This window comes from Ammospiza nelsoni, chromosome 12 (assembly GCF_027579445.1).
Source record: "Ammospiza nelsoni isolate bAmmNel1 chromosome 12, bAmmNel1.pri, whole genome shotgun sequence".
NCBI lineage: Eukaryota > Metazoa > Chordata > Aves > Passeriformes > Passerellidae > Ammospiza > Ammospiza nelsoni.
The window spans coordinates 10,722,163-10,743,288 of NC_080644.1; the positions used below are offsets into that span (position 1 = coordinate 10,722,163).

Sequence of the window (21,126 nt, forward strand, 5' to 3'; positions counted from 1 at the left end):
GTGCCCACACCTTCAGTGCCATGTGTAAGCTCTCACATCTTATTAAGAGCAGTTTGGAAAAATGGAGAAAAGGAATGAACATGATATAGGAGATGGAATAGCTGTCAAAAGGGGAGACTGAAAAGGCTCTGCTTGGGGAGCACAAAGTTGAAAAGACACAGCTGAGGTTTATAGAATCAAAGATGACAAAGTAAATGTAAAACTGGTTTTGGGGGTGTTTTTTAAAACACAAACCCCCAGTACAAGAACTGGGAGATCCTTGATGAAACTAACAGGTTTGAAAGGATTAGACCAAGTACTTCATTATACAGCAGGTGGCAAACTCCTGAAAATTACTCATGGCGTCCTGGAGACTTGCAGAATCAAAGACAATGAACAAACAGCAGGTCCATAAACACAGAGTAGAGGGAAACAGCAGGAAGGTGCTGAGTAATATCTGTACTACAACTACTGCAGCTGCTGAGGCAGCTCACACTGAACAGACCCACAGCAGGGGCACAGCCTCACGTGCTCCCCCTAAACAGCATCTCCTGTTGCTGCTGCTACAAGCAGGACACAGGGCTGGGTGAAACTGCTCAGCTCTAAGAGTTCCTCTGCTCTTCCTACTCAAAATTAAATTCAGGATGTTTTAACTAAGTTTACATAAGTGTCCACAGGCTATGAGTCAATTAGGGATGTAGTAAGATCTCACTGATATTAAATCTATTAGTTCATCACTTATTTTTATTTAGTTATTTCTATCAGCAAAACTGGGCTAAATGTCCCTTAATAAATTAAGCCAAGAGAACATATTTTTATAAAGAATACAAATATGGAGAAAAAATACATCAATACATAAAAAGCAGATTCATATTTAAATTCACAGCCAAAACAGTTTGCTGATAGAACATGAAAACCAAACAGAGCAACTGAACTACAGCAGATTTTTTCCTGCAACCACCCAAGCAGCACAGAGGATAAACTGTACATGAATAGTAGTGGAGCTGTCACCTAATGTCACCTCACTTCACCCCAAATCTCTGAGCTGTACCTCTGCATCCAAGGTGGCTGAAGCCACAATCAGGCGAAGATCCCCACGCTTCTTCTGGACCTGGGAGAGACCAACAACAGCCAGAGTTAAAAATGCTTTCTGAAATGCAAGACTAGAACCAGGATTTAAAGAATCCAGATTACTAGAAACCTCTCTGTAAAACTACAAGACAGGTGATGAATGAAGCAGCCATATCACCCCACAAGTCTGGAGTTTTATGTATTTATTTTAAGGGCATTCAGTCAGTTATTTTCATTTACTCTTGATTTCTGGTGGGAGTCAGATCTTTAGTAGGCTGAAAGTCAGCAACAAGCCCCAATCAGATCCCTTCACATGATCAGCAGCAGCAGAATCAACAGTGTATTTTTGGAACTATCAGCTAAGGAGACATTTCAGCATCAGGGGAAAGAAACAGAGGATCCTCAATGTCAGATGACCAAATTAAATAGCTGGGTATGTACAATAGGCTGCAGGATAAATGAGGAAGCAGCAATCACACTCCCTAAATGAGGAAGCAGCAATCACACTCCCTCAATTATCAGCCATCAGGATCAGAGGTTGAATGAAAAGGATGGAAATTAAAACAGTTACAGAGAGCTGTATTAAAATTACCAAACTAAAATTACAGTGAATTAAAAAAGAATTACCTTTTTTAGTAAGCCAATGGCAATGTCTGTATAAAGAGTCCTTTCATGAGCTTCATCCAGCATGAGGACACTGAAAAAAGGAGAAAGGTAAAGTTTCAGAAATTACTTGACTGACACTAGAATCAGTGTCTCCCTGTCCTCTAGAAACACCGTTATTTGAAATCTGCTGCTGGACTGTTACTGTTCACAGCCACTCACAGAACTGGGGAAGTTCAAAAAGCTTGCAGCAGTGAATGAGGGAGAAAAATGTACCTGACATCACATGGGACATACACACTGTTCTCTAATCAGGCTAGTTTTAGGAAAGGAGGAGAAGAAAACAAGTCTGTGTTTACTGTACTGCATAGGTTTTCTGGATATGAGAAAAGCCTGTTTGTTGTTGGTTTGTTTTATTAGTATAAGGAAGAAAAAATAATCTAAAATTAGGAAATGAAACAATTCAGACTCCATAAGGCCCCCTTAGCTTTTGTCTCAAAACTACAGCATCAAATCCTGTTGGTTTTGGTGTTGCAATGATCAACTAACAACAGTATGTTGTTGCTGCAAACCAATATCATTTTTACAACATAAAGAAGTCAGAGTTCTACAATAATTTTCATTTTTTGGTATTTAATTTTTAATAACCACTAATAATCTATAAAAACTGCTATCATAGTAGCTTGAAAAAAGCAGGTTTGTACCAAACTTTTCATGTTTTCTTACCTGTATCTTGTTAACAAAGGATCAGCCATCATTTCCCTCACCAGCATACCATCAGTTAGAAACTAGAAGTGAATGCAAAAAAAAAAAAAAAAAAAAAAAGCAAAAAAAAAATCTTTATCATATAGTCTCCACTAACTGTGATTTTTATAGATGCTTTTGTATTGTAGGCTTTTGCCTGAATGTTTCCTGGCCTTTAACTTTCTAATGATCTATCAAATTAGACTGTGATTGCAACTGTGGTCTTGAACTAAGTAAGAATTGATGGTAAAACCCTCCAAATTTCCAACTTTAAATGAATAATCATGCTTTAAAAAATTAAATTCAGCTCTATTTAATGAACAAATATCTCCATTTCTTTCACTGTAAAAGGAACCATCCTCTGAAAAAAAAAAAAATCACAAAGCAAATTGTCTCATTTATCATCACTGCTGTTCCAGCACAACTAAAGCAAATTCTCTTCTGCAGAACACAAGCAACACTCACATTGCTCATAGCACTGAAAAACAGCTGCAAAGTTGCTATTTAATCCACCAAATTATCTCTCAGCCTACTCATCTTGGGTTTTATCTGTGCTTTTAATCAAAATCTCTTGTTAGGGGAGGATACTTTTAATCTGTGATGCACTGCAGCCTTTCCCTATGACTTTGAGTGACACCCAGGTCACACCAGTGCTGCACCAACAGCTGGCCATACCCTGAAATTGTCCTCTAGATTTAAAATGGTGCTTGTCAGACTATCAGAATAAAACAGGTACTCATTTTATTAAGGTTTGGATTGCCACTGCCATTTCAAGCACAATTTTGGGGTACCCACTTGGGAAACTGAAATGTCACCTATTCTCTTGAGTGGGCATCACAAGGTTCTCATTAATTTTGCAAAAGAATTACAAGGTTATCAATTAGTTTTGCAGAAGAACTTGAAGAGTTTCAACTAATCTCTTCAGAGTAACCCCACACTGTTGGTGTTTCACCTTAATTCTTGTGGCCTGTGGGTCTGTGCAGTCATCAAAGCGGATGCAATATCCAACCTCATGTCCCAGCACTGCCCCTCTTTCATCAGCAACACGGCCTGCAACCTGAGAAAAGAGATCCTCATGAGCAACAGACAGCCCAGCACCCTTCAGGCTTGTGTCATGACAAGCTACAAAGACATCTAAAGACACCATAAAACTCCACAAGACATGAATTAGTCCCTGTAGAATTCCAGCCACAAGTTAGTGTCAGAGTTTGAGTGACACTCTAGCCCATGCCTACAGGCAGTGAGTTCATGATTTCAGTTGGAATCTTATCACTTTGAGCCCAAGAATTCAGAATAATTGTCAATCTGGATAATGCAAAGAGAAGTGCAAGAATTTCTAAACTATGCTTTACATCTTTGCAGCTACCTATCTTTATTTCTAGCAACTCCCATGCTCTAGATGGGAGAGCAAATATATCACCTATTAAAATAAAATATCATTTTCACTTCAGGACAAAGCAATAAATCATCAGTTATATTTCTCATCTCCTGTAACAGCCACAGTCCAGGCAGGCTGCAACAACAGCCTCAAAGAAAAACCCTGCTGTGTCCATGTACTAAGCCTGAACGGAATAATCTTTCTATTTTAGGCTTAAAAATGACGCATTGAGACATGAAAGGGAGAAGAGAAGAGAGTTTGCTGTGAGAAATCATTGCAGCACTCACAACATCTCCTGTAAAACTTGTGCTCTGTCAGCTGGATGCCCTATGAAGGAGAAAAGGGAGGACACTGCAGGCAGACTGCCCAAAGCACAGGATGCAGAGCTCTGCTAGAGACTGTCCCCTTAACCAGGCTGGATCTGGTCAGGGAATCCTGGATCTATAGTATTTACTGAGGAAAATGCTGGTGTGTTGTAGATACCATTTATTATATTACAGAGAACAGGCAAAATGAGGGTTATAAAATGGCACCTCAGCTCTCTGTATAAAAAGAGTGCTGCAGCAGAAACTTCACCCACAAGAAAGCCTGGCAGCAGTTGTGAAGACAAAGAAGCAGTGGATGTTTCTGTGCATGCTGCTACCAGAGAGAAGTCATTGCCCTCAGCATCTCCTTTTCCCCCTCACAGATGATGTTATGTTCTTCAAGACAAAATATGTATATGCAAAAATTTCTCATAATAAAACTGTTTCTCCTTCTGCCTGACATTTTTACAGGGAGAAACAAAAAACCACACCCCATAAAAACAACAAAAACTAAACACAAAAAAATATCAAAAACCTAGAAAGAGGCACACAACCTCTTGTTTCTTCCACTGGCTGCACAACTAAATGCAGATTTACATCACTGTTTCACCTTGTGAAAGAAGTTGAGGGTCACACAAGCACAGTTCTAGTCCTGAGTCAATCACAGCTCAGCCCTAAGTTCTGCACACAGTTCTGCTGACATCAGTCAGTTTTACTTCAAAGCTTCTACATCTGCAGTCCTGGAATGCTGGAATGTTTGGCCAGACCCACTAATCAGGTAGAATTCAGTGTGTGACACCAGCAGCTCTTAGACAAGCAGAAGCATCTTTTCCTTCAGGAGCTCATGCAGATTCCTGCTGTTCAGCAAAACCTGCTGATACACTGGAGGCTCTAATGGCAGCAGACTGAGAGATGGGGACACTCACTGAAACTGCAGCGACCCGACGAGGCTGTGTCACCCCAACAACTCTGCCTTCAGCTGTCCAGCCAGCTTCTGCCAGGTACTGCAAACAACACAGGGGAGAGAGAGACACTGTCATGCTGTGCTTACACCAAGGTTTTGGCTCCTCACACTTTGTGTTTTTACCTGGTTCTGCTCAATATTCCATGGAAAATCCCCTGATTTCACCAAGCCACACAGACACTTACCTGGGGAATCTGTGTTGATTTCCCACATCCTGTTTCCCCAATAATCACCAGGGTCTGGTAGTTCTCCACTAGGTAAAGTATGTGATTTCTGAGCTGAAAGAGAAGATGACATTTAAACATAAAAAGCAGATTGTACAAAAATAAGAAAACAATTAAAACTATAATATTTACATATCTGGCAGACACAGTAACTTCTTGTTACATGGAGTTCACTGCCAAAAGCTAAACAGTCCTTTAAAATCTACAAATTACATGTACAGTATATAGTAAATAACATCCATCAACAAAACCCTTAGAACTGTCACTTACACTTGCCAAACAGGACAATAAATTCCAATAAATAGAGAGCAAAGCCATAAAATTATTATTTATGTTGCAAAGGGATTTCATATTGCTCTTAAAAAAAAAAAAAAAAAACAAAACAAACAAAACCACAAGAACCAGGCATCATACAACACATTTAATACATCAAAAAGAACTCCTGTACCTTAAAAACAGGCAGCTTCTGCCTTTGCTGTTCAATGGAGAGGGAAGCATAGGGGTTGTAGATGACAGTGACAGCGCTGCTCTCAGCAGGGCTCTGCCTCTCCTCCGAGACACTGACACCAGGACCCTCTGAGCCTACACAACAGGAGTGAATTTTAACTGGAACAACACACATCTGTCTGCTGTATCACAATACAGCTAAAAAAAATATGTTTCATACACGTAGGAATATAAAAAGAAAACAAAAATTTTTCTGTGAAAGCAATTGAAATATTACCTAACAATAAAAAAGGGATATGACCCCTCACTTCAGCTCTGAATTTACCTCAGGAACTGAAACTTGATTTATTCCTGCTGCAAGCTATCACAAAGCTACTAACAACTGAAACTGTGGAATCACACAAGGGAACCAGAGACAAAAACTCATCTCAGTAATAGAATGGGTCATCTCCAGCTGCAGATTCAACCAGGAAAGTCTGAGAGCAAAGAGGAGGATTCCCTTGTTTTGTAGGATTTCCTTGTTTGCAATTCTCCCACTGTTAAAAGGTTAGTCCTTTCCAGAGCTGCCAAGCAGTTCTACCACAAATCAACAATTATCAACATTATTTCCAAGGTGCTTCTCTCAGAGCTGCTCTCCCTGGTGTTAACCACGGTTATTCCAAACCATGGCCAGGATTTTGCTCCTCCCTCAGAACTCCTTGGGATCCCCCTGCACACTTCACATCCCCTGGAGACCCCGGCAAAGGGCAGCACACCCACCCCACAAAGCACCCCCTCCATCCCCTCCCCTGCCACCCCATTCTGGGGAGCATCCAGCCAGAGCCACAAACACCCCCTGTGCTGCGGCAAGGAGGGGACAGCCATTTCCCCACTGCCCTCATGGAATCATCAAGGCTGGAAAAGACCTTCACCATCACCCAGCCCAACCATCACCACCACTGTAATCCCTAAACCACAACACCCAGCACCGGACTCAGACTCCTCTTAAAAACCCTCACGGATGGTGACTCCATCAATTCCCCGGGAAATTATTGCAATGCCTGACAACCCGAACAGTGAAATAAAAATTATAATAGCTAATGCTGTGTCTCGGTTTAAGGCAATTTCCCCGGTTCTCTGACGGCAGACACAGCAGAAGGAACCGGCTCAGCACAGCTCCCGTCAGGGAGTTTAGGGAGCGATGAGGTCACCCCTAATCCTCCTCTTCTGGACACAAAGCAAACCCAGCTGCCGCTCTCCATAAGACACGTTCTCGAATCCTTTCAGAGCCTTGCTGCCCTTCGCTGTAAACGCGCCAGCGACCCCAACAGCCAAGGGGGGCAGCGCCGCACCCCTCATCACGGCCAGGAGCTCGGAGCTCTGTCCCCCACACCACACCCCTCAGCACGGCCAGCAGAGCTCCATTCCCCGCACCCCTCACCGCGGACAGCCCGCGGCGGGACTCCGTGCCTCGTACCCCCACATCCCGCACCCCCGCATCCCTCACCCGGCTTCCAAAACTTCACCGGCCCCACGGGCGCCGCCATCTTGGGGTGAGAGGGCGGCCGGAAGCGGCGCCCACGTGACGCGGCCCGCGTTGCCATGGAGACCGTGCCCCCCCCCCCCCTCGGGCCCTCCCCTCACGCGTAGGGCCCGAAGGTTTCGGCCCATGGCGGATATGTGAAATCCTTCTTTCTGTGAAAAATGTGTATTTTATGATTGGCTTTTCGCAAATATTAAAATTAATATTATGTGTGTTGTGTTAGAAAGTTATGCTGTGTTAATTCCCTTAAGTAGTGTGTTAAATATAGTTTTAGGTTATAACAATGTTAAAATAGAAACTATGCTATGTAGGATACTTTTTTTTTCTAAAGAAGGGACTCGCACTGAGATAGTAGCCACAGGACACCTAAATCTTTCAGAGGAAGAGAATTTGTTGCTCCATTATCAGGAGAAACTAACTTCTTCCTGCCTCACTCAGCCCTGAGGGGAAGCAGCTGACACTGACCAGACAGAATCCTGTATTTGAATGAAATTTATGCATCATGTATGAGGTGTATGAATATGCAACAGGCTGTTGCTTTTAAGGGTTAATCCTCTGTAAACGTGGTTCCTTTTTCAGGCTTGTGCTGCCCAGAAAAAGGTACCTGGACATCCGTAGCTCTTTGTTTCTATCGCCTCATATTGTACTAATTTAAATTGTCCAAATTATTATTACTTGAATTGTATCACTATTTTTATAATTTTATTACTATTAAACTTTTAAAATTTTAAAAACAAGTGATTGGCGTTTTTCACATTCCCTGTGCCTTTCTTCCCTCACAAGGCAAAAATCTGCAACAACCAAGAGACACCAGAGTTCCTGTCAGCACTGAGTAACAGCTACTGCCCAGCAAACTGCAGTGCAGGTGGGTGGCTTGGCAGTGCCTGGCCAAGGAACAGTGGACTATAAGGGAATAAGGTGCAAACTGGGATCAGGTTTGCACCTTATTCCCTGGCACAGAAGCTGGGGCTGCCCCTGGATTCCTGGAAGTGTCCAAGGCCAGGTTGGACAGAGCTTGGAGCAATCTAGGAGAGTGAAATGTGTCCCTGCTCATGGCAAGGGTTGGGATGAGATCAGCTTTAATGTCTTTTCCAACCCATCCCTTTCTGTGGTCACCTGGGGGAGCATTTAACAGGGTCGAAAGATCACTGCCCTAAAGTCCCTGCTCATTAAGTAATTAATTAGAGCTGATGCCTTCTCCAATGAAGGATGCCTCCACAGCTGCTGCACTTTACACCAGGCAGCTGAAGGACAACAAAGAAAATTATCACACTAATAATGAATAGATACAGCTGTGCCCCACCACAGGCTGCTTACAGCCTGTTTAAACCACAAACACACCCATGAAAGCCCATGGAAGTTAATATTGAATCAAACTTAATGTAGGCTTTCAGTTAATTAAGTAGAAGCTAAAGGAAATATAAAAAATTGAAAGCCCAAACTGTTTCTAATAAGTTTAGTAATACTGTCATATATTCATGCTTATGGGGAAAAAAAATCTAATCACATCTTATATTCTTATAACTTCCCACACTAGCAGTGCAGTTATGGTGATTAACACAAACTGTACCTCACAACACTCTGCCTCCCTGGTCACTTGCTGAGTAACCACACGTAAAAGAGGTTATTAAGTTATAATTATGATGTTCTTTAAGGTTCTAAGTATATGTTTCAATGCACTTTTGATATTAAGTCCACACTATCAAAAATAAACACAACTCACAGTATTTTGTATCATCAATATATTAGTAATCGTTGAGAAAAAATCCCACATGGAAAGAGCTGCCTATTAAAGTAATGAGATGAATAACAAAGTGGAGAAGTTATGCTTGAGAAAATATATACAGATAATTATTATGAAAATAAGACTGCACAAAGAGTATTTTGCATAGAGTTCAACATTGTATGGGGTTTGCCTTTATGGAAAATATAGCTAAGAATAAAAATACATATTTCAAGTTTCTTTACATCTGGATGGAAGTTAATAGTACAAAGCTATGAGCTATTGAATATTTACAGATTAGGAGAGCCTGAATGATTACATTTCCATGATTGTCAGAGCAGAAGAAAGAGGGCCCAGATTAGTTGCATACTAATCAGTACATTTTTGCAATGTACATTTTTGCAATGTACATTTTTGTAAGCTCCATCTGTCCCGTTTAATGTCACCTTGCTGCTGTTTAGCTGAAATTCCTCTGCCAGGTTTTAACCTTCCCCTCTGAAGCCCAGAACCCACAAGACACTCACACAAGCACATATCTGAGTATTTTGCAGTAGAAGAGCCACAAGAACAATTGAGAAATGATAAACATTGTTTTGGCTAATGAGTATCTGCACTGGCAGGCTGCTGGAACTTCAGTGCCTCAATGTGCAGCTGTTTGGGAGGATAGCTTATTCATTTGCGGGTGATTTTTTCCCTCCAGAAATGAATGGATTAAAAAATAATAATAAAAAATTGAGCTTCCAAGACACCTTAAAAATGGTTCTGACACTGACTTCTGTGTCATTGCATTTCTGGTGAAATTAGGACTTCTGTGAAGAGGCAGCAGCTTTACAGATTTCAGATCTACTCAGCTTTTTCCACTAAACCAGACAGCAGCAGCAGCCACAAAGACAACAAAAAGTCTGTCTGGTAATGGCAAGGAATTGGTCTCATTTGGCTCTCCTACAAACATGGGGGTCCTTTAGAATATTATCCCTCACACATTTATTGCATGATGCCCAGCAATCCAACCGGTCTAATACAAAGGCCATTTGAAATTCAGTCACACTAAAGCCTTGTTTGCTGACACATTAGCTCATTCTGCCTGCCAGCATAGCTTTGTATGAAGAAAATGTAACATTTGACAAGTAATAGTGTGGTACTGACCTACTGGCTTCTAGATTAGGATTACTCCTGGTTTGTGTCATGAACCAGTTGGTGGAGAGTTTCTACAAGACCAAGGCTGATTTCAGAGCCTGCTTTCATCTTGGAACAGACTTTCAAGCAATATGAATTTCAATACCTAGATTTCTTAACAAAAAACAAAAAAGGGTTGAGCTACTTAGCTATGACACTGCCAACCCATCAGCTTAAAACATGCACGAACAGGTTGAGAAATGAAAATTTAACAGAATAGTAGAAGTCAATAATGGCTGTATAATATTCTTCAAACAAAGCCACAATTCCAGTTTCACTTTCTGTCAGTCTGAGGTTTCTTTCCCAGCTGCCCTCACAAACACACTGCAGGAGAGTGCTGGGCAGGGATGGACAGACGTGGTTCCTGAGGTTGTGCTGCTTGCTCTGCATGGACATGCAGATCATCTCTCTATGATCCAGTGTGGCCTCATAACCAGGGAGCCATTCCTCTTAGTCAGCGGGGGAGAGGTGTGCAGTGTGTTATTTGGGCTGTACACTGCCTCCCTGGAGGCGTGCAGCCAGCTCCTCTTCCTCTTCAGCTCTCCTACAAATGCTCTCAGATACAAAAATTCCATTCTCAGGAAGTGTTCCCTGGTCATGTCTCTGGAAGCCACTGTTATCCTGAACAGCTGGTCCCACACCCTGTTCTTCTTGCAGCTGGAAAACTCTTGGAGGTTGATGGGCTTTGACCGTGAATGAAGAATCCGAAATTCCAGGTCAAAGTGTGCAACTGCTGGGCCTGACAGGATCAAAATGTTACTGCTGTTCAGCTTCCCATCTGTCCACGTAAAACTAGCAAAGGAAGAGTGAGAAAATGATGAGTTAATTCCAAATAATCAGTAAAGAAAGTATTCACTGGAAATTCCCCTTCACCACATTTAGTTATGTTGTTTTTACAACCCAACTGATGAGCAGTGGGCTCCTTTAAGGATAAATGTTGGTCATAAAATCTGATCAGTTTTCCTTTCTATGCAGAGAAATCATGTAAAGCAAGAGAAAGAAATTGGCACTTGCCTGTAGGAGCCTGTGGTCACTCTAATGCCATCAATCAACATGAACTTTTCACGGACTTTTCCAATGATTTTGGTGCCTGACCTGGTGCAGTACGTGCTCCCCGTGATAATCCGAACCCTCATCAACTGTTAATGACACAGCAAGAGTCAGGTGCACTGCAAATTTCAACTATTGCATTAAAGGAGTAACACAGCAACAACCGTCCCTGATGAACTGTGCACTGGCACAAGAGTCACCACAGGGAACAAAGTGAGGATTTTGTCTTGTTTTTGTAGGCAAAGAGGTGACATTAAGGGGCAAACCCATAAACTGACTGTGCAGAATGGGACTGTGAAAATTCCTGTCACCAAATCATCAGGATCCAAATTCCACAGACTCCTGAGAACCTGCTTCTCCCTCATCCCTCAAAGTCTCGACAAGCCCAAGCAACTCCAGTCATGCTTTAGGAACCGGACATTCCTCCAGCATTTCCTTGAACTTTCAATTAGTATTTGTACTCAGAAAGCAGCTGTAACATCCAATTACTAAGGTTTCAGATTTTCTATTAATTACTATCTTATGTAGGAATAGTTAAATCTTCCAAGATTGAGCTGGAGCTACATAACACCCATTTTAAGTTGTGGCAGCAAGTATAATAATTTCTTCACAGCTTAAAGATTACAGCCATAAGATGATCAGTTCCCTACCCCTATAAATATGACAAAGCTCACCTTTTCCTGCTCAAGGTCAACTCCCAGATCCTTGCACATTTTTAGAAAGTGGGAAAATGAAGACTGATCTAGAAGGATATACACTTTAACTTGCCGTTGGCTACAGGCTTCCAAGATGTCTGTGAAGATATCAGTGTCTGTGAAGGAATCCATAACCAGAGCAATCATCTGAAAAGAGTTTCAGAAGAAACCATTAGGCTGTTTCCACAGCATTGCAAAGGAGATAGCACATGAGAAATTTGAGTTTCAAATTAAATGCTCCCCCCTGCCTTTTTTTCATGTGGTATTGGAACATGGCACAGTCTTCTGTGATAAAGAGTATTCTTCCTCACCCTGAGATAGAGCTAGAAGCTTGGTTTTGCCCTATGTTAGGCAAATTTGATCTCTTCCTAAGCAGGAGAGGTCTTTTTCTTTTATTCTTTCTTTTTTTCAAAAGAACAGATTTCTTTTCCTCAAAAGCATTGCCAGAAGAAAAAGTTGAGCTTACTTACAATACTACAGTTTTCCCATCTTCCAACTTTTCAAGTATAAAAAGAAACAGCAAGAAAACCCAAAACCACCAGCGTCTGACTGCTCTTTATATCTCAGCTCTCTGTTTGAGATAAACGTCAGGTTCATCTTCACCTCACTATTCAGATTCTCATATTTCAAGTTAAGATCTGAATAAAACATCCCTTGAGAGCCAGCTCCTACCCCCGCAGATCTCCCCCATGGACTGAACCCCAGGATTTGCCGTGGGTCCTCTGCAGGATGGGGAAGCGAGCCGGGAATGGGCACTCCGGATTTATCGCTCACGGGTGCCAACTCCGAGAGAACTCAGCGGCACCCAGAGAGCCCATTCGGCAGAATGGGGGGAGGAGAAAGCCGGCAAATGATTAACCTGATTAAAAAATAACTACCAAAGTTGGTGGAGAAGACATAAAGCAATACGAAACAGGAGAGTATTTTAAAACGGAAGGGTATGTAAGTAAGAGAAAGCGGAGAAGGACGAGGCGGCCCCGGGAAGCCGCACAGCGGGAGCGGGCGCTCCGCGGGCACTCAGTCAGTCAGTCAGTCAGTCAGTCAGTCAGTCAGTCAGTCAGTCAGTCAATCACTCGCTCGCTCGCTCACTGACCTGCCGGGCGGAGCGGATCTGGCGCCGCACCGCCTCCTTGCAGCCGTAGATGCTGTCCCCGCAGCCGGGCTGGAAATGCGCCTCCACCCGCGTGAGCCCGCGGAAGGCGCCGCTGGCGAAGCCCGGCCAGCCCAGCTCCAGCGCGGGCGGCTCCAGCTCCGAGCGCTCGGGGAAGTAGGTGAGCGACGAGGCGTCCAGCGAGGCTCCGGCCGACGGCTCGGCCGCCGGCTCCGGGCCCGCGGCGGGCGGCAGCGCGGCCCGAGCGATGTCCTGCACCTCGGGCTCCGACAGGAAGGGCGGCAGCTGCTCCCGCCGCAGGAAAGCGCGCAGCGCCTCGGGGCCGCCCGCCACCAGCTCCTCCAGCGCCAGCCGCTGCGCCTCGCTGTACGGCCCGGCCGGCGGCGGCCAGCGCCCCGAGCCCTCCTCCAGGCACTGCGACGCGTTGGCCATGGCCGGAGCGCCCCGCCGCTGCCCCGGCTCTTTATAGGGCTCCTAACCCGCCCGCTCGCCCACGGCACAGTCACGGGTGGCACAGCCCGCAGCCTTCCCCACGCCCAGGGAAGCGCCAGCCTCGGAGGAGGAAGGATCAGCCCAGCCCTGGTGCTGCTGCCCAGCCCGCATCAAAAGGCTGCTCCAAAAGTTGGAGAGGGCAAATGGCCCCAGCCAGAAAGGACGAAGTGACTTAGTGACCCCGATTTAAAATGCCAAATAAACAGAAAGCAAAGCTCAGCGATGATCAGGTGAAAGCCCCCAAGGCAAAAAGGACTTTATTTGTAAACTGTTTCTTGTTCCTGTTAGAGTACCTTAACAGCAGCACGGTATAATAAAGTTTAAAAGCACATAGAACAAACAAGGTAATTTTACATACATTCAAGAACTGCAGGACTTGGCTCTTAAAAATACAACTCGATATTGGCTTTGAAGGTGTAATCTTGCCTCTCTCTCTGCAGTGTTCCAGATCCACAAATCAAGCAATAAAGTACTTTATCATTTTGAACAAGTGCAGACAGAACTTTTTTCCCTACCTCCAGCTTTAGTGAAGGAGTGGCTGCTTAGAAATCAAAGCAATAAAAGTAGCTAAGCCTCGTTGTCCTTAGAGATTTCAGACAGAAATGCCAAAGTTAGTTACTCTCAACACTTGCAGCCTTTTTGAGTTATGGATATTTCTATTAATTCATTCATTCAGTATTCAAGCCAACAGCTGAAATGTGCCATCTACTGGACATACATGCCCTGAATAAAAAGATACATAACCCAGACACTGGTTTGATTTGACAGAATTCAGTGTGGTTGGTCACTGAAGTACTGAGAGGCAGGTTTAAAGAAAAACAGGCCAGATCTCAGGGAGAGACTGCACACATTGCTCAGGTAAGAGACCCAGCAAGCACAGACATGCACAGCAATCTGCAAACAGATAAAGGCTTTGCAAAGCAACCAAACCTCAGGTCACCCAATATTGGAAGTATCTTCAAAAACTAGAGTGGCACTTCAGCTCCTCAAACTGAGTTAGTAGTAGAAAAATAATAGAGCAGGAAAGAGTATTTCAGATAGCAAAGTTAAATAGAGAAAAATGTTTATTTAACACCTACAGTTACTTGTAAATTAACATTACCCAACATAACCCATAACATTCTGTAGTGCATTTGTCAGTTTACTTTTGAACAGGGGATTTGTCACTTGCCCTCAGTGATTGTCTCGCCTTGAAGCACACTGCAAAGCAGGAAGCACACACACACACATATATATTTATATATCTCTAAACAAAGGCACCAGAGCATGATGACACTAAAGGGCTAGTTAGCTCATTCTGTTTCAGATGGCATAAACAAACAAAATATAATACAGTTGAAGATAACCTGCAACTGTTTCAACACTCTTTGCAACTTTAGTGGAAGAGTAACATATATATCACAGGAGTAAGAATAAAATCAGCTTTATGGCTGTTTGTAAAAGCTGATTCCTCTCCTGTCAAAGATAAAGTAGAAATAAAAGTCAGTATTGGAAAAAAAGATTGAGAATTCCTTGACATAATATAATTCCTTGATATAAGATAGATCTCCATAGCTACTCTGAACAAGGTCAGTGTGACTCAGATTTTTCGAAGTTTACATAAATTAAAACTAAGGCATTAGCAATCCTGGAAAGTAGTAATAAGTTCAGTTTTGAGGTTAAATACCCAGAATAAAAATGATCTTCACCACTAATGCATACAAGAGGAACCTCTAAGTTGTTACTACATAATGTCTCTTTTTCATCACTTACATTGCATAGGATAAAAACAAAGTGCTGGAGAGTGGTGCATTAAAAAAGTATCAAAGAAATAAAAGTGCTGGACGGAAGTGGAAGAATCTTAGGTACAAAGTGACAGCAACTTGAGCCTGGGGTTTGTGTGGTGTGTGGTCAGGGCAGGATCATTTATTGAGGGAGTAGAGCGAGGCGTGGCGCAGGCTGTGCAGGCTGGCGCTGATGTCGCGCCTCTGCTTCAGGCTGGCCCCGGCAGGGACCTGGCTCAGGTAGGTGGCAGGGACACGGCCCCGCCGGGACAGGATGGCCACCATGTGGCTCAGCTTCGACCTGATGGTCGAGTAGTGGAACTGCCTCTCTTTGTGCAGTTTTTGGAAATATTGTGCCCTGTGACTACTGGAATAGTCAAAGGAGCGGAGAGAGGATATTGAGCCTGTAGAGCTTGCAAGAGAGCACTGGGATGATGATGAAGACAAGGATTGCAGACTAGAACCAGATACGGCCTTTGCAGGCAGAAAATACTCTTCTCTTGAAAACTTTCTGGGAAGGAGGGGTGTTTCCGTGCTCTCCTCTTCCTTTGTCTGTGTCACTGCAGTCTTCAGCAAAATGGATGTCTGAGTGCCTGTCACTCTGGCTGTGACAGAAGCCTGAGTGCTAGTGTCTGCTGTGGCAGTGCTGGCCTGAGTGGCTGCATTGCATTTGGTCACAGCTGCCATCTCTTCCCACGGGCCAGTTTGAGTTGATGCACTTCTCTGTTCCACTGTGCCCACTTGATTGCTGAAAGACTCCTCTTCACACAGGCAAGAAAGCTGCAGGTTGCAAAGCTTTCCTGCAGGAGTATATTCAGTTTGATCTGCTTTTTCCAGCAATTTCTTTGGTGTGCTAGACAGTCTGGCAAATTCTGCTCTCAAGTTGCCTTCCACAGTATATTCTTTGGAGGATTCTGTTCTGGTCAGCAGGTGATCAAACATGCCACTGTTCCTGCAGCTGGACGGTCGCTTTGGGCTGATGGGCAGCGACTGGGCATAAAGAATCCTGAACTGGAGGTCAAAGTGTTCCACCACTTGACCTGACAACACCAGCAAGTTGCTGCTGTTCAGCCTTCCATCAGACCACGTGAAACTGTTGAAAACAAACCAAGATTCACAGTTAATCTCCAGTGCATTTCAACAGTGCAGCTACGGACAGCAAGACTCAGCTTAAAAAATGAAGATAAGGTGTGATGGTGTTCACAGGGGTCCGAGGATGAGGGAAGAGATGAGGATTTGACTCCGTGTTTCAGAAGGCTGATTTATTATTTTATGATATATATTACATTAAAATTATACTAAAAGAATAGAAGAAAGGATTTCATCAGAAGGCTGGCTAAGAACAGAAAAAGAAAGAATGATAACAAAGGTTTGTGGCTCGGACAGACAGTCAGAGCCAGCTCACTGTGACTGGCCATTAATTAGAAACAATTACATGAGACCAATCACAGATGCACCTGTTGCATTCCACAGCAGCAGATAACCATTGCTTACATTTTGTTCCTGTTCAGCTTCTCAGGAGGAAAGATCCTAAGGAAAGGATTTTTCATAAAATATGTCTGTGACTATAAGGTATGAAGTCAACAGACTATTCATTTATGCAGGAATAACTCTTATTTAGCCATGGCCAAGCTCTCTGCTAGCAACAAGTTGAGTAAGCCAGTTTTCCAAAGGTGTTTTCAGATTTGTGTCAGCCCCACTTGGACTCAGCTATTCCATGTGCCATTGGCACTCATTAACACAGGGCAAACAGCGAAGTTAATACATCCTTTTGCAGCAAATCACCGTTTCTACAGCTTCACTGGGCACCAGCAGACCCCAATACTTGCCTGTAGGAGCCTGTTGCCACTCTAATGCCATCAATTAACATGAACTTCTCCTTGGCTTTCCCAACAATTTTGGCACCTGACCTCATGTAGTACGTGCTCCCTGTGAGACTTCGAACTCTCATCATCTGGTTCAGAAAGGAAAGGAAAAAAGTGACATCAAATTTAAGTTAACTTCCAAAAACTTTTGATTAGCAATTCTACTGTGCAGCTAAGCACAGTATGGAAGAGAGGAATGAAATTAACTTTTTGTACAGTCTGTGTATGAGTGTTTTTTGTCACACAGTGCTAAATTGCTGTTAAATTGGGTGACAACAGTCAGTTCCAATTAGTTACTGCACAGGAAGGCAGGAGTGTTTTCCCTCTCCAGAGAAACTTTTACTGCACTGAACATAAGCCTATCCAAGCCAAGCCATAACACAGCCATGTCCATTTATATTCACACAGCTAAACAAATTGCCTGGCTCACATCATCCAAACCCTTTTAAAAGAAAGTATTAGGAAAGAAAGCAGATGGTACCAGAGCTGTGCCACCCTTCAGCTTCCCACGTTTCTGTTTTGCTTAGCAAGCAGTTCCTTGAGCCAAAGAATAAAGCTATTTAAACATTGCAAAATTCAATCCCTGAAAATTGCTGCATCCTCCGGACAGGGATCCCAGTGCACACAGCTCATGGGACTGGTGCACATCATGGTTGTACCTCCTACATAAGACCAGGTTGATTAAGCCTTTCAAGGCAGTCTGATGCTTTATAGAAAGGTTTCTTTGACATGCATGAACTGTACCACAAAAATAAAGACAAACCACACCAATCCCAATTCAGTACTTACACTTTCCTGCTCAGGACTAACTCCCAAATTGTTGCACATTTCTAAGAAATGGGGTACAAAGTCCTGGTCAAGAAGGATGTAGACAGGAACTTGGCGGTTGTTGCAGGCATCCTGAAGGTCACTGAAGATCTCAATGTCTGTGAAGGAATCCATCACAAGGGCAATCACCTGCAAGGAAAGCCACACCACTCACTCAAGGGATTTATTTTACACAAGACCACTACCTCCCCCAGCCATTTTCTCCTGCTGTTATCATCAGAGCCTCATGCACATTTCCTTGTCCTGTTACACAGGCTCTAGCAAGCTCTAAAAGATTTCTATATTCCCACAACACTCCTGTAAATTCATTGTGCCCCAGCATGCAAAGCATAGGACTGAAGAGGTTTTTCCTCTGTCTGCTGCTTTTGTACGCTTTCACATTCTCCTTTCCTACACAACCCCCTGTAGTGTGGCCAGACTGGGGAAGCTGTCACAGCAGAATCTGACAAATCTCCAGACAAACCATCTCCACACCTGTTCTCCCCGTGTTTCAAGCAGCTACAGGAGAATTAGCTCGAATGGCCTCCCTGCTGTCAGAGCTCACAAACCCCAGCTGATTTCCAGACTCTTCCTGGTTTCTATATTCTTGCTGAGTTTCTGTCCCTTACCTTCACAGGAAATCCCTCCACTGACCCAACAGTTCTTTCAAAAAGGCAAATCCTAAGATGGGAATATCACATGTATGAACCATCTCTCCAGCTAATTCAGAGCCACCTCACGCACTACACTGATTTGGTGCTTGAGCTCTCACCCTTCCAAACCACTTCTATGTAGGGACACAAAGGCATAAAAAATTCCACTTTATGACTGAATTTTCTATTTTTATATTAAACCAGCATAAAGACCAATGACAATACAACCACTGTGGGTACCTGGCACCTGCCCTTATCAGATGGAGGCTGCTGCAGCACACCCAAGGTGTATAAGCACACAACAGAGCTGCTCTGTGTGTGGCACAGCCTGTACTCACATGAAACCTTTCCCACAGGAACAGGCTGAGCTCTGCATTCCCACCTCTGTCCTGCTCCCTAAGGGACTGGTTCTGTTTGGCTGAGTTCTGACATGTAACATGCACAAGCACATGGGTATTTCTAGATAAAGTTACTTTATGTTGGTGCTTCTTGCGTGTGTCCTGAGTTTCTTGCCACCCAATCACTTGTCTAAGTGTTGAAGAAGATTAAAAACCAATAAGATGCTTTTGACAAGACCAGACAAGTGAGAAAACCACCCCTGAACACAAAACAATTCACACAAAACCCTTGGGAACACTGATGCCTTCATATGGCAGCACACTTCAATTCCTAGCATGTATGAGTTCTAGTCCCAGAATTAGCAGCTGAAAAAGAAACAGTTTTGCCCAAAACGTTTAGAGGAAAGAGAGAAAACCCTTTTCTCTAGTCATCCATTCAGGATAGCAAGGACAAGATCACAGCAGTCACTTGAACTAACTGCATTTGAGTGCATTAATTAAGGAAGAAATTATGCAGCATCTGAAGTTTTCCCAGTCTTCACATTAACTTGAGGAACTCAGAAATTATTGAGAAGTATCACACAGAATCTGACATTCAGTAAATCTTAGTGTGTCAAAAATGCCCATTTATGTCCACAAAAACTCTCCCTGGATCAGGCACAGCCACAAGCAGGGCAGGAGCAGCTTGCCTTGCTCTTGGCTCAGAGTGAGGGAAGGTGCTTGACAGGATGCTGCAAGAGCAATATTACAAACAAGTACAGCTTTTGAGGGGAATAAATGCCTTTATGGTGTTTACTCGAGTTGCCAGACTGGTCTCATGTACCTGTAGGGATTGTTTGAGAACACAGCTTCCTCCGGGACCGTTTCTGGCACGGAGCCCGTCGTTCATGTCATCCTCACACGCCCTAAGCTCCTGCCCTCGCAGGGGAATAGAGACTGAGCTCGGTTGTTGATTCAGGGTGTGCCGTGCACGTTACACAAAGAGACAGGGGTTGCTTCATCTGGCCACCCAAAAAGGAAGCTACACATTTAAATTCTAGCTGAGCCAATGGAATGGCTGCTAAGGAGAAGGGTGGTTCCCAGCTGGGATTACTGTTGGAAGCTATAAACTCCGGGAATGCAATGAGCTACAGGGAACAGCTACAGATTTCTACGCCACGTGGTTTTCAAGCCATACTGTGCATCAGAACAAAAGCGTTCACTCCTGTGGGGAGAAAGTCCTGTCAAAAGCAGTTCTGTAGGTCACTTAGTGAGCTAAGGAAGGAAAATACAATCGCGGTGTTATATTTATAGGTAACCTTCTCTTACAGAAGAGGCTTATTTTGTGTCACACCCTTTAAAGGGCAGTAGGATGTTTCTGCAAGCGCACCTGCCTGGCAGAAAACATCAGTGGGGAATCCTGAACAGGATAACTTCTGCTCCCAGTGAAAGCAAGGTCAGCTGGATCCAGCGGCTGTGCTGGCCAGGGCAGCAGCGCTGCGGGAGGGGAGCGCTGGCGCATCATCCAGAACACCGGGGAAAGGGAGGGCTCGCAGATGCAGCAAACAGAGTTGGGCATTTTTTCTGTATTTTCGAGCTTGTCCTCCTTAACGACACTATCTGCTCGACAAGGGCTTTAAAGCCACTTGGTTTTGTCGGGTGTCCCATGGCGACGCGCAGCGGTGCCGATTCTTGATGCGCTCGCAGACCAAGGGGAGAGGGACCCCGGGCAGGGCAGGGCAAGGAAGGGAGCTCCTCGGGCACTCACTCACTGACCTGCCGGGCGGAGCGGATCTGGCGCCGCACCGCCTCCTTGCAGCCGTAGATGCTGTCCCCGCAGCCGGGCTGGAAATGCGCCTCCACCCGCGTGAGCCCGCGGAAGGCGCCGCTGGCGAAGCCCGGCCAGCCCAGCTCCAGCGCGGGCGGCTCCAGCTCCGAGCGCTCGGGGAAGTAGGTGAGCGACGAGGCGTCCAGCGAGGCTCCGGCCGACGGCTCGGCCGCCGGCTCCGGGCCCGCGGCGGGCGGCAGCGCGGCCCGAGCGATGTCCTGCACCTCGGGCTCCGACAGGAAGGGCGGCAGCTGCTCCCGCCGCAGGAAAGCGCGCAGCGCCTCGGGGCCGCCCGCCACCAGCTCCTCCAGCGCCAGCCGCTGCGCCTCGCTGTACGGCCCGGCCGGCGGCGGCCAGCGCCCCGAGCCCTCCTCCAGGCACTGCGACGCGTTGGCCATGGCCGGAGCGG

At 44.6% G+C, this 21,126-nt stretch overlaps 3 protein-coding genes across 6 annotated transcripts in view; all 3 read right to left on the bottom strand.

The window, feature by feature from the left end:
* Positions 1 to 7,251, bottom strand: part of DHX35 (DEAH-box helicase 35) — a 30,915-nt gene extending 23,664 nt beyond the window's left edge. The window contains exons 1-8 of one of the 4 annotated variants that reach the window (XM_059480977.1): positions 7,202 to 7,251; positions 5,717 to 5,844; positions 5,230 to 5,322; positions 5,007 to 5,084; positions 3,350 to 3,454; positions 2,380 to 2,441; positions 1,678 to 1,747; positions 1,031 to 1,090 (exon numbers count right to left, since the gene is read on the bottom strand). In XM_059480977.1, coding sequence (XP_059336960.1) covers positions 1,031 to 1,090; positions 1,678 to 1,747; positions 2,380 to 2,441; positions 3,350 to 3,454; positions 5,007 to 5,084; positions 5,230 to 5,322; positions 5,717 to 5,844; positions 7,202 to 7,241 — 636 coding nt within the window. In that variant the 5' untranslated portion in view covers positions 7,242 to 7,251. Of the gene's footprint in view, positions 1 to 1,030; positions 1,091 to 1,677; positions 1,748 to 2,379; positions 2,442 to 3,349; positions 3,455 to 5,006; positions 5,085 to 5,229; positions 5,323 to 5,716; positions 5,851 to 7,201 lie in introns of all 4 variants that reach the window. The other 3 variants (XM_059480976.1, XM_059480980.1, XM_059480978.1) reach the window with 3 other exon arrangements.
* A 1,767-nt stretch (positions 7,252 to 9,018) lies between these two features.
* On the bottom strand, positions 9,019 to 13,424 carry LOC132078693 (protein FAM83D-B-like). The gene is made up of 4 exons (XM_059480981.1): positions 12,975 to 13,424; positions 11,861 to 12,028; positions 11,151 to 11,275; positions 9,019 to 10,928 (listed from the first exon to the last, which is right to left on the bottom strand). The coding sequence occupies exons 1-4, from the start codon at positions 13,422 to 13,424 to the stop codon at positions 10,538 to 10,540; spliced, it is 1,134 nt and encodes a 377-aa protein (XP_059336964.1). The 3' UTR covers positions 9,019 to 10,537.
* A 286-nt stretch (positions 13,425 to 13,710) lies between these two features.
* On the bottom strand, positions 13,711 to 21,118 carry LOC132078550 (protein FAM83D-B-like). The gene is made up of 4 exons (XM_059480773.1): positions 20,666 to 21,118; positions 17,902 to 18,069; positions 17,077 to 17,201; positions 13,711 to 16,340 (listed from the first exon to the last, which is right to left on the bottom strand). Exons 1-4 carry the CDS (start codon positions 21,113 to 21,115, stop codon positions 15,386 to 15,388), a joined length of 1,698 nt encoding a protein of 565 aa, XP_059336756.1. The 5' UTR covers positions 21,116 to 21,118; the 3' UTR covers positions 13,711 to 15,385.
* Between the last annotated feature and the right edge of the window lie 8 nt (positions 21,119 to 21,126).

Bases quoted from the DNA above. Each gene is read 5' to 3' on its own strand.
- LOC132078693 (XM_059480981.1), bottom strand. From the start codon at position 13,424: ATGGCCAACGCGTCGCAGTGCCTGGAGGAGGGCTCGGGGCGCTGGCCG. The intron at 12,029-12,974 runs GTCAGTGAGCGA...AACTCTTTTCAG, and splicing joins AGATCCGCTCCGCCCGGCAG to ATGATTGCTCTGGTTATGGA. The intron at 10,929-11,150 runs GCAAGTGCCAAT...TTCCTTTGCTAG, and splicing joins GTGACCACAGGCTCCTACAG to TTTTACGTGGACAGATGGGA.
- LOC132078550 (XM_059480773.1), bottom strand. From the start codon at position 21,115: ATGGCCAACGCGTCGCAGTGCCTGGAGGAGGGCTCGGGGCGCTGGCCG. The intron at 18,070-20,665 runs GTCAGTGAGTGA...CTTTCCTTGCAG, and splicing joins AGATCCGCTCCGCCCGGCAG to GTGATTGCCCTTGTGATGGA. The intron at 17,202-17,901 runs GTAAGTACTGAA...TTTCTGAACCAG, and splicing joins TTAGTCCTGAGCAGGAAAGT to ATGATGAGAGTTCGAAGTCT.